Source organism: Mastigoproctus giganteus, chromosome 5 (assembly GCF_048544385.1).
Source record: "Mastigoproctus giganteus isolate SK-2022 chromosome 5, ASM4854438v1, whole genome shotgun sequence".
In the NCBI taxonomy this organism is placed as follows: domain Eukaryota; kingdom Metazoa; phylum Arthropoda; class Arachnida; order Uropygi; family Thelyphonidae; genus Mastigoproctus; species Mastigoproctus giganteus.
Window position 1 is genome coordinate 45147258 of NC_143579.1, and position 18293 is coordinate 45165550.

At 36.5% G+C, this 18293-nt stretch overlaps 1 protein-coding gene across 3 annotated transcripts in view; it reads left to right on the plus strand.

The window, feature by feature from the left end:
• Positions 1–18293, plus strand: part of Usp5 (ubiquitin specific protease 5) — a 241766-nt gene that overhangs the window by 201982 nt on the left and 21491 nt on the right. For all 3 annotated transcript variants that reach the window (XM_090374004.1, XM_090374003.1, XM_090374005.1), the window contains 3 exons: positions 576–664; positions 7149–7265; positions 9560–9703. In XM_090374004.1, coding sequence (XP_090230130.1) covers positions 576–664; positions 7149–7265; positions 9560–9703 — 350 coding nt within the window. The remainder of the gene's footprint in view (positions 1–575; positions 665–7148; positions 7266–9559; positions 9704–18293) is intronic.

The window sequence follows — 18293 nt, forward strand, 5'->3', positions numbered from 1 at the left end:
TGTGGGTTGCAGAGTTTGGAAACTAGACACCTTAGAGGAGATTCGATTGAGGTGTTTAAGGCTTTGAGAGGCATCAGTAAAATGAATGAGGACGAAATTTTGAAGATTATAAATGATGCTAGAACTAGGGGACATAAATTCAAGTTACGGGGGGGAATGTTTAGATTGGACTGCAGGAAGTTTTATTTTAGCCAGTGAGTTATAAATTACTGGAATAAGTTGCCTACGTGGGTGGTAGAGGCTGACAGTTTGGGGAAATTCAATGGTCATCTGGATAGTACCTTCGGGTCAGGGAAGTGCATAGGATGATAGGTTTAATTTCCTTTTCTTTTATTAATTATTATTATTTATTTTTTTATCATTGTTTATTTGTTTTTTTTTTATTTTTATTTTTAAGGCTGGTGCAGCATAAGCCATAGGCTTTCTTGCACCATGCGACCATTACTAATACTAATGCTAATATATTTGTGTATATTTATTCTTTGTTCTTCGATGTGTTACATTTTGAAATAATCATTTGAAACCTATTTTTTATAGTTATTTTTGTAAATTATTCCATTTTTCCTTTTATACAGAACAACAAGACTTAAAACATTCCCTGATTATTTAATGGTGCAGCTAAAGAAATTTACTATAGGAGATGACTGGGTGCCAAAAAAATTAGGTAAGCTATGATGAAAATTGCATATCATTAATGGAAATATTTTTGAAGTTTGCTGTAAGTACAGTTGACAATGAAAAGCTACTTTAACTAGCCAGACATCTAGCAATTTTATTGTTTGTATTTCATATCTTTGTGTTTCCCCTTATTTTATGATTTCACTTTGTTTTTTTCTGTATCCATACAGATTCATCACTAATGAAATTTTTACAAATTGTTGAAGGAAGGTTACTACATTAATGTTTACAACTGAGTTGTGTATTGATATTGCTATACAGTTTTACAACTATAGTTTATAACAGTTAGATGTTCAGACAGATTTGTGCAATTGCTATTAGTTACCCAACAGAAATTCCTTGGAAGTGGCAGAAGAATTGATAGCCAAAATTATTAATAATCTTCCGTTTTTGTGTTGAAATAATACATGATCAATCCGTTTCTTGTGGTATAAAGGAGACATGAATGTGAGCTATTTCAGATGATTAATAATAGATCAGCAAGTATTTTTCATTTAAAAAAAAAAAAAAAAAGGCTAGATGATCTTTTAATGCTGATTCCAAATCATTTTTCAGTGTTCCTTTAGCAAATCTAGTTTTTGTAATCAGACCAGTTACATGAACATGAGGATCATTATACCCTCCCATACCTATTCAGCCAACCTGTATGAATATAATTATTATTTATACATTCATATTTATGTAATTGTTTGAATATGTCTGTATTCTTGCTATTTTATAATTTAATTTACAGGTCGACCATCACTAATCTGGCAGTGTTGGGACCTGTGGGGGTGCCAGATGATCGGTGGTTATTTTAGCACATACATTTTACCCAACAGCTAACCACCTCCTTCTACCTTTAACACATTGACTGCTAAGCTAGTTTAAGAAAAAAATTCCCCAGGGGCCAAAAAATATTTAGAAAATAATTTGATTAGTAATTCTAAAATAAATATTGTAATGTCAGTGTTGTCGTTTTTTCGCTTAAAATATATTTTTAAAAAAAAGTGTTTTTTTATGTCACATATATGTGGCAACGTGGCCACATATGTTGGTTACTTTATTTCTTGAGAAGCTGTGTTGACCACATACATGTGACGCTATTACGGCATACATGTGAAGTCGTTTGTGATTAGTTTATTGCACGTGCGGCGAACCCTGCAATAAAACTAATTACGATAAAATAAACTCTCAAACATTGCAATAAGTTTGTTAGTATTGATAGAGATTTTGTGCAAACAAGTTCATTAGCGTGCTGTATTACCCATCATTGTGTTGTGTTTTTCCGCAAGTTTGTAGTGTGTTGTAAAAAAAAAAAAAATCTAAAAAGGAATGGCTAAAAGAAAATTACTAAAACAAGAGGAACTGAGAGAAATTGCTGGAATTTACAATTAAGCAGAGTTAAACTTCTCACAGACACACCACTGTCGAGTTTTTTCAGAAGTTCAACTTTATCTGTTATGGATATTGTACTGTGTTTGCACTTTACACCACGAGAGGCACTTCCTTTATGCATTGGAACCATGGCTGGGGCTAAATGTGAGCAGGTTATAAAAATAAATGCAGAAAAACAAGTGGGAATGGCTTGCCAGTGTTTACGAGTTCGCACCAACAGTTGATGCTGCAACAACGTCACAAAACAGTAGTGGCAGGTCGGTGCGCTGACCTGGGAAATTTGAAATTACGTTCGTGGAAATTATGTCCGAATTAACAGTGGAACCGGATTAGCGATGGTTGACCTGTATTTGATTATAAGTAGTTTCGGGAAGGGTCTAGTGAATTACTGAAACACATTCATTATCATGCCGCGAAAATGTAAAATTCACCCCATCAAATTCTACTATGTGTGCAACCCTTCCCTAATGATGTAAAATTATGACAAATATTTGGAAAATTTCCCAGTATATTTTAGCTGTCTTCTAAGGGACTGGAATAAGGTGTGGGTACCACACGTTATTTATTGCACTTGTTTAAATGGATTATTTGATACTACTTGTTGACTAGTTGAGCAAAAGGAAAAAGTTAATGCCATTTGCCATACCCATGCTATAGAGGGAGCCAAGAGACCACAATGATGAGTGTTACTTTTGTAATGTGAATGTAATTGGGTTCTCAGCAAAGAATAAGTAAAAGATTGTTTAGCTGAACCTGGATAGGCAATGAGGCCTGTCCCTCATGATGACAGTATGCCAATTGTGGTCCTCTACAATATGGACTACATTCTTTAAAAGACAAAACAAAATGCAATTAGCAGAAACCTGAGAACCTCAGCCAATCTAGAGTGCACACCAGTTGAAGAGAGCTGTAGCTTTTTATGCAAGATGAGTTGAATTACCTCATTAGAGATCTAGCACGCTCCAAAGGTAAAACCAAACTTCTCACCTCGAGACTAAAGTAGAAACCCTTGGTTAAGAAGAATATCAAAGTATCTCACTGTCGAACAAGAAATCAAGCTTTGGCGATATTCTTTATAGTAAACAGGCCGCTTTGCTTGGTGTATTATTGCTTTAGCTGCCAGTGCACCATTAAACACCAAGTAAGCAAACAACCATCTGTAATATCACTGGAGGTTTTAAGGAGTTGTTACAAGTGCACATTACATTCTGAATGGCACTCCTTCATCCACTCCTCACAGCAAAAATTGAAACTGCTCTCTTGTGTAATAGGAACTTAAAGCCATCCATCTTAATTTCCCACTCTGTTCATCTAAAGGAGACATACTATAACTTGAATTTCTACTTGAAGCAATTCAGCACAGCACTCATCAATGGAATATCTATGGTTACCTCAGAGGCATTCAAGGATGATTCACAAAATGTTTCCTCATGTGAGCCAAGGATGAGTAGTGTACAGTATGTTCTATTAGTGGATCCTGTGAAGATTTCCTTTCTACCTCTCCATGGTTAAACTTGGCCAATGAAAAGTTTTGTGAAAGCAGTGGGTAAGTTGAATTCAGGAGGATTCCACTACTTAAGCAAGAATTTCCAAATGTCAGTGCTGGGAAAGTGAGAGGGAATTTGTGTGGTGCCTCAAATCAGAGAGCTTCTGCATGATGTGAATGCTAAGAAAAATGCCTCACTATATTAGCTAACAGCATGGCAGGCTTGAAATGGGGGAACCTTTTGGGTAACGTACTATAGGTCTCTTGCACATAAAGATAGAGTTCATAAGCTGCTCAGTACAGTCGGTCCTCATATAACACGTGTTTGCATTACACGAATTCGATCATACACAATTTATAAATAGGAGAACGTTATCTTATATAACACGAACCGAATTCGCTTATACACGATTCGCCTTTGTGTTTACAACAAGATTCTGAAAATGTATTTATGTGTTTTATATCAGTGAAGGGGAAACACATTTCACCATAATAACGTAAAAACCAACACAATTCCAGCTATCGATATAATCGCAAATGCAATTAGATGGAGTTTACTACCAGTTTATAACAGATTCCACTAGCAGAAACGCAACTGGAAATTGTTTTTATTGTTTTATGGTAGTAACCCCCAGAAATGTGCTTTAGTAAAATGTGAGGTGTTAATAGTGTATCTCGGCCTTTACGGTGTTGTTTATTCAGTTGCTACACGCGCGCAGCTTTGTTTCTGTGTATCAAGCGTGCCACCTCTTTTGTAATTGTGCTTTATTCCCTAAAAATTAGTAAAATACTTAAAAGGTGTGAAAAGGAAGCATCCTGGCTAAGACACTGCAGATTCAGAGAGAGAGAAAAAAAAAGCAATATCGATAAACAGAGGCGGACTGGGTCAAAAATTCTTACCCGGGAAAATTTGTAGTGGCCTCATACTACGGGTTATGGCCAAAATCACACCGGCCTCCGGCCCACCGTGGTTTCCCCCGTAAGGCTTATGGCCAGTCCGCTTCTGTCGATAGAGAAAAAATATTAAATTGTGAAACGCTTTGAGCAAAATGAAAGACCATGTGATATTGCACGTGCTACAGACCTAAATGAGGCAATGCCGAGAAAATAAAAACAACTTTCATAGCGGGAACAACTCAAAGTGTAATTAAAATCCATTAGATTAAGACACAAAGAATTGGAAGAGATGGAACGGCTGTCATCTCTTTGGATAGAAAATCAAACAAAAAGCAAGTTTGCTTACGATAGATGCAAAAGCATTAGCAATATTTTATTACGACTTACATATTATAAAATACGTAAGTATTTTATTATGACTATTTTATTTAATATAATAAATTTTTTACGAATAAAATACGTATTTTATCCGTAAAAAATACTTTTTTAGTATTAAAAATACTAAAAATACTTTATTATAATATAATATTATTTTTATTACGTATTTTAATCGTTATAAAATACTTACGTATTTTATAACGATTAAAATTACCCGATTATTTATTGTGTTTGGTAATGTTTTGGTTCCAAATGTGTGTTCAATCTTGGGTGGTCGGCACCTAACCCTACTTTTCCCATAGGGGCTGTTGTTTATATTGCACGATTTTGCATTGCACAAGGGTTTCTAGGAACGCAACTATCGTGCTATACGAGGACAGACTGTATATATAAAGGAATGGGATGTTGTAGTTCACAAACTTCATTCCTTGCACTTGTATTTAGATTTCTTTCCTGAAAACCATAGCACAATGACTGATAAGCAACAGGAATAATGTAGTCAAGGCATTAAATCATTGGAAAATAACAGCCAAGGTTCCAGCAGCAGTCTGCCAATATACATTTGTTGGCAGACTGCTGTTGTATGTTGTTCTTCAACATTCGGGCCAAAGTGTACCAAAGGAAATCATCCACACAAATTTTTTTTAATTGTACTTACCTTTTTTAATAATAGTATACTCTATTGTTTTAACACTGTATAAAAATGTATTGGGTTTAAATTGTAAAAGTGATAAAAGTAACCAGTCTCATGTGTTTTGTAAGGAAATTATCTTACTTATCTTGTACTGATAAGTCAGCAGACATGTTATGAAAACACCATGTGCTTGAAAGTACTGAGAACATCAAAATCAATTCAACTGAAATGAATTGAAATCAGTGCACAAAACTGCTTTAGAAAAGCATGTTTACATCTTTGATGAGGATGGGGGGGGGAGTCATTTTGTTGAAGTGTAATCTATTGTCATATACTGTATTTAGTTTAGTTCAAAGTGCAGAATCAACAGTGCCCTTCAGTTTCTAGGCATGTTAATAACAAAAATGGGGCTGCATATGGGAACTGCATTTTATAGGAAAAACATGTGCAGGTTATAGGTCAATCAAAGGAAGTTAAAAGGTTGACCAAAAGGGGCATAGTTGCATGCAGTAAATTTGAGAGTAAAGACTGGGGGCATTAAGGGTTAGTATACCAAATAAAACAATCGTATATCTCTAAAAGTGTGATTATTCACAAGAAATAATAAATTGATACGAGAATACTGTGGGGTTGAGGGAGGAGCAAACAGTGGCAGTGACTTGCCACTAATAACAGCATTATACATACCATTTGCTCAGGGCTCTTCTGAATAAATTGCCAAGATGTTATTTTGTACCATATTTGCTGTGCTGACTTTAAAGTAAAGCTACAATGGATTTTAAATAATGTAAAATCAGATTGTAATGTGATTATATGGTGGTTTTTGGGGGAGGGGCAGTGGCACATTACCATTATCATAGACAAATAGAGACTCATCTGATATGATTCTTCTAGAAATGCATGGTTCCCAGCATTTTTCAAATGAAATTACTAGATTCATCCCAGTGATACAGCAGAATAATTAGTAGATTTCTTTGATGGTTGAGAGGAAATTGTTCAAAACATTGATCTGTGGAACATAAGAGCAAAGAATTAGAAATAGAGATGTGGGTTTAATATGTTCATTCAATCGTGACTATGTTGTCAGAGTATCAATATTTATTTGAGTCACATGTGGATAATTTATCATCATATGCTGCAGCTGTATCACAACTAACATAATATAGTATAGACGTTGAGTGGTATTAAGTTATGCTACTGCAGAAGGGAGCTTAGTCTTTAGCAGCTGAAAGCGTTTTATTCAGTTTTTTTATACTGTATTTTTAGAACTTAATAGGGCTCTTATAATTATATTCACAGTTATTTGGCACAACTTTCTAAAATTTTATTTTATTAAACAGTATTGGCCCATTAATTGTGTGACATTATTATGCTTTAATGATTTCAGCTGTTAAATAGCTTCAAGAATGGTTGACATTTTTGTTGCCTGAGTTTGGAATCTCACTACAGCTCAGCTGTAGTGAGATTCAAAATGGAAAAAAATTCATTTTGGTAATAAAAAATTGTTTCTGGTGCATGGAATCATGCCTGTTTCAAAATCAAGGTGATTTACTTTCTTTCTTCATTCTCACTTAGATGAACTGAAACATTGATTTCAGTTTTGTGTAAAATTAGTCATAGGCAGAAAGCAGTAATTTATATATTGAATTAATTTATTTAAAGGAAGTCAGTATTAAGAGGATTTTTTGCTTTTTTTAGATGTGTCTGTTCTTGTTCCTGACGAATTAGACTTATCATTTTTGCGTAGTACTGGTCTCCTTCCTGGAGAAGAAGAACTGCCTGATCAGAAACCATCTATTACTTCTCAAGAGCCAGGTAAATTTCTTTAATGTAAGAGTATCCAAATTAGGCATAAAAATATGTTCTGGTAAATTTCCAGTGAACAAATTACTCATCTTGTTCAAGTGGGTTGAGTTATTATATGAATGAATTTTTAAGAAAAAATTATATTAGATTGTTTTGATTAGTTTGTAGGATTGTTCAATTGAAATGTAAAAACATCAGAAAGGGAGGAAATGGTTGAAACTATATACCCTGTATAGTTTGCAAAACAGTATGAAATAAATTTAATGAATTGCATCATTTACATAACCCGAAGTGCACGTGATGGATTTTCTGTTTCTTTCTGTTTCAAAAAAATTTTGACTCAGCGTTTCTGAAGAGGGCCAAGTCTACAAAAATATCTTTTTCCTGAAGCAATCAGTGAAAATGTTTTAACACAAAATTCAAACTGAAATCAGACAGAAAAAAATCCTAAGTAAGCTGATGTTTGGAAGCATACTGTACTGGTAAACAATAACATATATTTTATATTAAAATATACATTTTAATATAAAATATACGTGTTGTCAGGAAAATTTATTTTCTAGTGTAGTATGTACTAAAAACTTTCTGCTTTTTCCCAAAAGATGTGGGTTTTTTTTTTTTTTTTTCCTTCTCCCTTATCTGGGCTCAAAAACCTGTTTTCTTCCGGCTTACAATTACCTGATCTCCGGCTTTTTTGAAAGTCAGAATTTGGTGGCTGTGTAATAGCATCAGTCTGTTGCAGCTGTAATATGACCTGGAGATGCACCATGCCTTTAAAGATACTGTTGTAAAAGTGGTGCAGGCAAATTGCTGTGTAATCCTTCTTGAGTTAATGAAGGTGTTGGGCATTAGCATTGGGTTCTGTGTATATCATAACAAGCAACCACTTTCATTATTAGATGTGGATGCCCAAATTAGCATTAACATTAGTAAAGGCACATGATGCAGGAAAGCAAGCTTATATAGCATCAGCCAAAAAAAAAAAAAAAAAACCCACAAATCTTCTAATTTTACCCATCCACTCGCTCCAAATGTTTATTAAGTTCTGCCATGAATCTATTTAAGCCATCAGCTTCTACAACAACAGATGGAAGTTTGTTCCAGCAATCAACCACACGCTGGCTAAAGGTAAACTTCTGCACATCTATCCTACAACTGTCTTTCCTCAATTTGAATTTATGCCCTCTCAGGTGATTATTCTGAGCAAGAGGCAGTATCCCATCGGCATTGAGCATGCTCAAACCATTCAATGCTTTATACACCTCAGTCAGATCACCTTGCAGGTGCCTAGTCTCCAGACACTGTAATTTGCAAAACTTAAGCTCTTTCTTCATAAGAGCAACCCTTTGTGCCATTCACTAATCTTGTTGCCCTTCTCTGCACTCATTCCAGCAGCTCTGCATCCTTCCTAAAATGAGGCCTCCAGACCTGTATACAGTACTCAAGGTGTGACCTTGAGTACTGTATACAGGGAATAATCACCTTATCCCTGCTAGAAAAATTCCTGTATATCATTGACAAGACACCATGAGCTACTCTTGCAGACCGTCTGCACTGCTCAGAAAACTTCATATCTGCCTGCACAATTATCCCCCAGTTCTTTTCATTCTCTACCACTGTCAGTGTAGTACCACACAGTGATACATTACTCTGGAGTAACATATCACAGACAACCAGAAGAATGGCTCTCTACTTGAAGTGTCTCATTCATTACCAGCATTGGGGGGGGGGGGAGACCAATTCCCTGTCGCATATTGTTGCTGCCAGAAATGAATCGCATTGCCACCACAATAAGGCAAGGAAAGCTCACTGTGCCCAACAAGCTTCTGCCACGTGGGCCATGATAAATACTGAATGCAGCTGAAAAATACACGTTTGGATATGCTGAGTACTACTGTTGTTACTAAATAACATGTGCCTTCATGTAATGAAAGTTACACTGAATGTAGAGATGTATACAATTTTAATATCACTTCATTATCTGTGTTGATATTTAACCCTTCATCCTTTATTATTATTAGCCTTATGGTGCAAAGAAGCCCAGGCATTTGTGGCATCAACCAAAATAATAATAATAATAATAAATAAATAAATAAATAAACCTTTTCATATATGTATCTATCCAGCTGTGCTTTGAATTTTCCCGAGCCTCTGTCAGTCACGGAGGCAAATTCCAAATATCACTGAGCATCATTTTAACTTATTATTAACTACTTCAGTTTTCTTATTGCTCTTAAGTTTTTAATTATTTTTTGAAATTTACTTTTCACTTATTTTTTATTTATGTACTTATATTTTTACAGAATTTGAGTATGATTCTGCAGTACTTACACAGTTGTGCGAAATGGGCTTCCCTACTTCAGGCTGCAAAAGGGCATTGTACAATACACAAAATACTGGTGTTGAACCAGCTATGAACTGGATCATGGAACACATGAACGATCCTGGTGAGATATTTTTAATTACTTTTCTGATGTACATATTTATGCTTAAAAACCAAAATCAGTTTTATCTTTAAAACACATATTAGTAATTTGTACTCAATTGAAATGTGAATTTTTCTGTGTAGTAAAACTTCAAGCAGTACAGCATATTGCATCATAAATATTATGTTATCCTCAACCCTCAGTGATGCAATCTACTTTTACATTAATCTGAATTTTGTTGAAGGGCAAAAAATTCAACCAAAATAATTCTCTTCAATTAGATTTTCATATATTTCTTTGTTTTAGTCATACATATATTATATTATATAAATTTTTGTTATGTTAATTGTGTTGTGAGATCTGTTTGACTCTCGAAATTAGGAATTTTTAGCATCAGTATTTTTTTATTATTATTTATTTTTATTTTTTTTTTTTTTAGCCAGTAATACAGCTAATTACCGAAAACCTAAAATATATGCATAACGACGATGGTTATTTAAAAATCTTGGTAATGTAAGATTACACAGGGTAGTGCTTACTTGCTAACTTTAAAACTTTGTTGATTTAGAATCACAGTTGATGAACTGTGATTCTAAATAATGTTTTTTCCACATTTCTTGAAATTGTTGAGAATTTTCCTCTTTGGCTTCCCACTTCCCATGAAGTGGAGTAACTTACAATACTTGACTGATTCTGATATGTTGATACCATTGATGTACTGCTAGATTGGCTTGTTGGACATTTTCTTTCTGCATATAATATACAGATGATTTTATAATTGAAAAATATTTAATATTTTTCAGATTTTTGTGAAAAATCTGAATTATAGCATATAATTAAGTAAATATTTTCAAGTTGTAGTTCATAAAAATAAATTTATTCACAATCCAGCAACATATGTTACAAGCATGATGAAAAGAAACATTTTATAAAAGTGCTTATATAAACAAAATGGAATACAAATAATTCTGATCAAATCGAAAACAAATACAGCCAAACTCATTTATAACGAGCATGGTTATAATGAGAGTTCAGCTGTTGCAAGAAAATGGTGATGAGTTGATTGGAAATGATGTATTTTATGAGCAACAGGTCATGGTTAAAGCGATCATGGTAGTTAAGAGCTTCACGGATATAATGAGCAAATCTTTAAGCCATTACAACAAGCAGTGGCTGAACTGCTGTATGAGTGATTAAGATCTATTATATTGCTTTGCCTGTTTATGACATTTCCCCCTTGTTGCTTTCCACATTCCTGCTAATAGCAATTTACGTATAACCCTTTTAACAATTCTCGAATCTTTTTGGTGTAGTACGCTACCACAAAGAGCATAGTCCTCGTTCCAGTGGCATAGAGGAAATCCCTGACCACCCGGCCCCGGGTGCCAAGCGTTTCCGTGGCCAAGCGATTCTTGCGTGTTTATAAAGCGTTTTTCCTCCAAGTGACAGAGTTTTCCTTGTTTTTCTCTTAGAATTAAAATTTTCTGTTAAGTAGCTCGACTTACTTAAAAACACTAAGAAGAGAGCCCAGAAGAAGGCAAGTACCTTTTTCTTTAATTTAGCTAGCCGTACTAACTTACTAACTCTACGCTTGGCCACCAAGCGGCACTGCTCCTGCCTCCTCGTGGCGGGGCCAGTAACCTGGGTGGTAAAGGCAAACCCCCATGGCAAAAAGGAGCGATCATGGATAAAAATCATTATCCAAACTTAGAGCCTTTGAGCTCAAGGGCGGAAGATTCTAACCCTGACCATGACTCAAGTCAACCTAAAAGACTGCGAAGAGAAGCAGAATGTCATGACAATTGCCCAAACTTCCTGGTGATTCATTCCCTATCTGCCCAACCTGTGGGTAAGTTGTCACCATTCTTAATTCAGAAAATCTTGGAGTCGATTGCTGGATCACCAAAAATGGTTAAAAGACTGCAATCCAGAGACCTGATAGAAACAGCCACCTCAAAACATTCTGAGCAGCTGTTAAAAACAACAACATTTGGTGGGTTGACAGTAGAAATTACTCCCCACAAAACACTAAATTCATCAAAAGGTGTCATCAGCAAGTGGGACCTAATTACAGTCTCCGAAAAAGAACTACTCCAAGAACTCAGCAGTCGGAAAGTAGTAAATGTAAAACGGATCATTACGAAAAAAGATGGAAATCTTACTCCAACAAGATCCATCATTATGACATTTAGCACTCCAGACTTACCATCCTCTATTAAAGCTGGTTATTTAAACTGCCGGATTCGACCATACATCCCGAATCCTGTTCGTTGCTTTAAATCAGAAATACGGCCATTCCCAGCAGGCTTGTCGCGGGGAAGCCACATGTCCCATCTGTTGCTCTAAAGATCACACCAAGCGGATTGTTCAGCCAAAACTCCTGTTTGTCCAAACTGCAAAGGAAGCCATCCAGCCTTTTCCAAAACTTGCGAGCTATGGATAACAGGAAAGAAAATTCAAAAATATAAAATTGAAAATAAAGTCACGTTTCCTGAGGCACACAGACAGGTTATGTCGACCGTGCCTAGTGGTCGTTCTTATGCAGCTCGAACTAGAAACTTTGTTTCTACTGCAGCTCAAACGGATGTATCAGTTCCGCCTAACATCTCTCTAGCGAATTGGCTTAAATTTACACTTTCAACCTCTAAAAAAGATAATCCTCATAATCCTCCAAAAAAAACTAGCAAAGCCACAAATACTCCAATCAGTATCCCTACTCATACCCCATTGGTCTCAGTTGAAAAAGAACAATTAAAATCTCACTCAGTCTGTAAAAAAATAGAAGTGCCTACCAATAATATGGATGTAGATGAGCTGCTAAGTAATGAGGAGCCCATTCTAGAACTCCATGCAGATGACACCATGGATATTGGACGCCCCACATTCCCAAAAAAAAGACCGGAAAAAATGTCCCACGAACAAAAAACAGCAGACAAATCATCCTCAGCTAAATCTAAATAATGTATAACATCATACAATGGAACTGCAGAGGACTAAGTAGTCATTCTGATGACTTAAGGGATTTACTAGCTCAATTCAATCCCATAGGTGTGTGCCTACAGGAAACTTTCTTGTCACCCCAAATTTCACCAAAATTCTCAAATTATGTGATATACAGACAAGATAGGAGTTCAAACTCTCCTGCCCGTGGCGGAGTAGCTATTCTTGTTAACTCTGACATTTCATCCAGGCCGATCCAATTGAGAATCACTCTAGAAGTTGTCGCAGCTCGTATTGCAGTTGGTATTTCAGTTACCATTGTTTCCATATATATTTCACCGTCTCTACCACTTCCACATTCAGAACTTGACAGCCTGATTTCACAACTCCCAACTCCAATTTGTCTCTTTGGTGACTTTAATGGACATCATCCATTGTGGGGGTCTGCTACAATGGATAGAAGAGGCAAATTGATGGAGGAATTCATGAACAATAATGATCTTAATTTATTAAATTCTGGATCTCCTACTTACATACACCTAGCAACAGGATCTGTTTCTGCAATAGACTTGTCAATATGTTCACCCTCTATCTTTCCAATCATGACATGGTCAGTATTAACCGATCCCTTTAACAGTGATCACTTTCCAATTATTTGCTCACTACAAACAAGAGTAACTCCGAATCCTGTTCAACGATCCAACTGGCAATTTAAAAAGGCAAACTGGGAAGGCTATTCTGCCCAAATACTCTTAGACAGATGTTATGTTCAAAGACAACATATTGATGAAGTAAATACTTATATAACCAATCAGATTCTCACTGCAGCTAATGCTTCCATTCCAAAATCCACGCCTTATCACAAACACAGAAATAACTGGTGGAATACGGATTGTTTAATTGCCAAACAGGGAAAAAACCGTGCTTGGAATAATTTCCGCAAGTATCCCACCACTAGTAACCTAATTTCTTATAAAAGACGCAAAGCGAAAGCTAGACAAGTTAGGCGGAAAGCGAAACGGGATTCATGGATTGCTTTTGCCTCAACCATTACTAAAGACACGGATACACGGGTCATCTGGAAAAGAATATAGGCACTAAATGGCAAATTTGCTCGGCTGCCCTCTACAGACTGTCAGAAAAGAAATGCACTGTCACTCACTTTTGCAAGAAGGGAACTCTCCATCCCGAACCTGAACTGCAAATAAACAATACTCCAATCCTGCTTGTTAATACCGTTAAATTTCTTGGACTACTATTAGACTGCTAAATTTCCAAGCTCACATCACTTATTTGAGAACTACTTGTTTAAAGCATTTGAATATACTTCGTTCTGTCTCATCTATGTCATGGGGAGCTGATCGGTGTACTTTGCTTCATCTCTATAGAAGTTTAATCCATTCACGACTAGATTATGGTTGTCCAGTGTATGACTCTGCCAGGAGCACTACATTAAAACGGCTAAATATCATCCATCACAGTGCTCTGAGAACTGCGCTGGGAGCTTTCAGGACTTCTCCGATCCAAAGTCTATATATTGAAGTGCATGATCCCCCATTACACCTGCGTAGAAAAACACTACTGCTTCACTACGCTGCTAAGATCCAGTCTACCATCACACCCAAGTTGAGAGTATCTCTATAATACTCGTTGGGATGCCTTCTATGAGAGCAAGCCAAATGAAAATAGACCCGCCTCTCTCAGGATCAAAGATCTTGTTCAGACTTGGAATGTCAATTTAAATGAAATTTTCCAAGACACAACTACACCTGTTGCTCCTTGGACATATGTGTCTGTCTCTCAAGATACATACTTCCTCCAGTGGGGAAAAAATATACCTTCCTGCAATATCACACAGTTACATTCAGCTCATGCTATGAACAACCATGCCTGTAAAATTTATACGGATGGTTCAAAAACTGAGAGTATGCTAGGTGCTGCGGCAGTTTTTCCTTTGTGTACAAGTTCAGCCACACTACCGCTTGCTTGCAGCGTCTTCACAGCTGAATTATATGCCATTAGGTTAGCACTTAGTAAGATAATTGAGCTTTCCATCTCATCTGCCATAAGGAAGAATTCCTCCATTTCTCACCCTACATTGAAACAGATTCATTCCCAGCTATTCACTTGCAGTGTGTCCAATCAGTCAATCAGTTTTTGCTGGATCCCTGGCCATTCAGGCATTCCGGGAAATGAAAGTGCTGACTTTGCCGCTAAACATCCTCAACCCACTCTCTCACAACATCCTCAGGTTCCTTTCTCTGATTTTAAGTCGGTCATATGCAAAGCTTGCTATGATAAATGGTCACAGACATGGAAAAGTGACACTAACAATAAACTTTATCAGATAAAAGAAGATCCAAAGCTGTGGCTGTCTGGCTTCCGCAGAAATAGACGAGAGGAAGTGGTACTGGCAAGATTCAGAATTGGACACACTCACCATACTCATCTCTTCCTATTATTGGGGGAGAGCCCACCGCAGTGCTCATCCTGTCAGACGCAACTTACAGTCTGTCATTTCCTGGTTGATTGTCCCTTATATTCAACGATCCGATCAAACACATTTCAGTCACTCTCTACATTGAATATATCACCTGATTTATCTCGCATCTTAGGAAATGAAGCAAATATTGAAGAACTTTTATTATATCTAAAACATATTGGTTTGTTCAGAAGCATATAATTTTATCTCTCTAACAATACGCTTTTTGTCAATTAACGATGAAGAGACACAATTTGGCCGTAGTAGCCCTTGTGTCGTTAAACCGAACTACAACAACAACAACCTGACTACCCAATGTGATAACGGGGGGTTCAAATGGTTACCCATAGCATGGGTAGCAGGATAATTCAGCAAGACTACCTCGTTTGAATAGAGCATGCCCCATGCTGTGGGTGCACATCTGCATTTAGCTTTGTTTTCTTTTTTCAGTTTATTAATCCTCCTTTATGCTATATCACTTCCCTGTTGTTATCAACCCTCAGAAGACATAAGGAGATAAATCTTCTGGCAAATAACCTTCATGTGTGAACATGTCTTTTTAAAACTTGGGAGAAGCACTTGGAATTTTTCAAAACAATTTTGCTTCTGTGGTTTAGGTTTGGTTGTGCTACATTAAATTCAGTTCTCTTTTTTTTTTTTTTTTTTTACCTTGCAATTTTACCTTAATGGCAGAGGAGGAGAAAAAAAATTTTGACAATCAGCAAAAAAGTGAAAATTATTTGTGGCTTAGAGAATGGAACAAGCAGTGTGTCCATTTGCAAAAAATTAAAACTAAACTCATCAATTTTGTCAGCCGTTATTTGGAAAAATGGGAAAGAATTACTAGTGCTTTTGAGAGAAAAAAATTATTACGAAAAAGTTGCGTAAGTGTGATAAAAGTGATCTGGATAAGGCTCTTTTGAGTTGGTTTACATTGAAAAGAAATTGTATTCCTATTAGTGACCCTGTATTAAAACTACAAGCTGAAAAATTGGCTTATCAATTTGGATATGCAGATTTTGTTTGCAATAATGTGTGGCTTGATAGATTCAAAAAAAAAATTTTTTTTTTAATAATATTGTTTATGGTAACATAAGTGGCAAATCTGGTGGTGTGAATGAAGAAGTTAGTAATGACTGGATTTAAAATGTGTGACCAGATATAAGAAATGGTTTCTGTGAAAGTGACATTTTTAATGCCGATGAAGCCAGTGTGTTTTATAGATTGCCCCCACTACATGACCCACAAGTTTAAAAGTGAAAAGTACACAGGCAGAAAATTATCCAAAGAGTGACTAATCAATCTAACCAACATCAAACTTGCACTTTTACCACCAAACTCTGTTCTCCAACCTATGGATCAAGGTGCTATTAGAAGCTTTAAATGCCATTTTAGAAAACTTTTTATAAGGCAGGCCTGTGAAAGTCAATGAAGATACTGAAGAAAATGATGACAATATTCCATAAACAATTGTGTTTGAAGAAAACTTGAATGCTGGGTAAGGATGTGTGGACGATTATGAGACCATGGACAACTTCATGACTGCCAAAATGCTGACAGATTAGCATTAGTAGAGACATGATGCAAGAATGCAAGCTTATGTATCATCAGCCAAACAAAAAAAAAAACATTTCACACATCCATTCCTCTAAATGTTTGTCCAGTTCCTCCTTGAATTTATTTAAGCTATCAACTTCCACAAGTTTGCAGATGATGCAAAGGTTGGCAGGGTTGTTAATGACAGTAATGGCAGTGTGCTGCTGCAACAGGATCTAGAAAATTTGGGCATATGGGCTGAGAAGCGGCAACTGAAGTTTAACATTGACAAATGCACAAAGTACTGCATATGGGTAGAAGTAACACCAGAGAAAAGTACCAACTGTGTGGTAGAAAATGAAAAAGACCTGGGAGTAATTGTGCAGTCAGATATGAAGTTTTCTGAGCAGTGCAGACAGGCTGCCAAAGTAGGTCATGGAGTATTGTCAATGATATACAAGAATTTTGCTAGTAGGGAAAAGGAGGTGATTATCCCATTGTATAAGGCAATGGTCAGGCCATGCCTTCAGTACTGCGTACAGGTCTGGAGGTCTCATTTTAGGAAGGATATAGAATTGCTTGAACGTGTACAGAGAAGGGAAACAAGATTGATGAGGGAAACGAAGGGATCCTCTTACCAAGAAAGGCTTAAGCTCTGCAAATTGCAGCAGCTGGAGACTAGGCACATGCAAGGCCTTGAATGGTTTGAGCAGGCTCAATTCTGATGGGATTCTTCCTCTTGCTCAGATTAAGAACCTGAGGTGGCATAAATTCAAATTGAGGAAAGACAGTTGTAGAATACATGTGTAAATTTGCCTTTAGCCAGCAGGTGGTTAATTGCTGGAACAAACTTCCATCTGTCGTTGTGGAAGTTAATATCTTAAATAATTTCAGGGGGGAACTGGACAAACTTTTAGGGGAATGGATGTGTGAAATTGGTTTTTTTTTTCCTAATGCAAGAAAGCAAGCATATGAGCTTTTCAAGCTCATATGCTTGCTTTCTTGCATCACATAACTCCATTACTACTACCACTACTACAATGACGGAGGTTTATTCCAGCAATCAAAAACCCACTAGCTAAAGGCAAATTTCTTCAGCGCAACTATTCTAGAACTGGCTTTCCTCAAATTGGATTTATGTCATCTCAGGTTCATAATCTGAGCAAGAGGAAGAATCCCATCAGAATTGAGCTTGCTCAACCTATTCAAGGCCTTATACACCTCAATCAGATCACTTTGCAGGTGCCTAGTCTCCAGACACTGAAATTTGCAGAACTTAAGCCTTTCTTGGTAAGACCACCCCTTCGTTCCCCTCACCAATCTTGTTGCCCTTCTCTGTACTTGCTCAAGCAGCTCTACATCCTTCCTAAAATGAGGCCTACAAACCTGTACACAGTACTTATGGCGTGGCCTGACCATTGCCTTATACAAAGGGATAATCACCTCCTTTTCCCTACTAGCAAAATTCCTGTACATCATTGACAATACCCCATGATCTGCTCTGGCAGCCTGTCTGCATTGCTCAGAAAACTTCATATCTGACTGCATAATTACTCCCAGGTCTATTTCATTTTCCACCACCCTAAGTGTAGTGGCACACAGTTGGTATGTTTCTATGGAGTTATGTCTACCCATCTGCTCAACTTTTCTAGA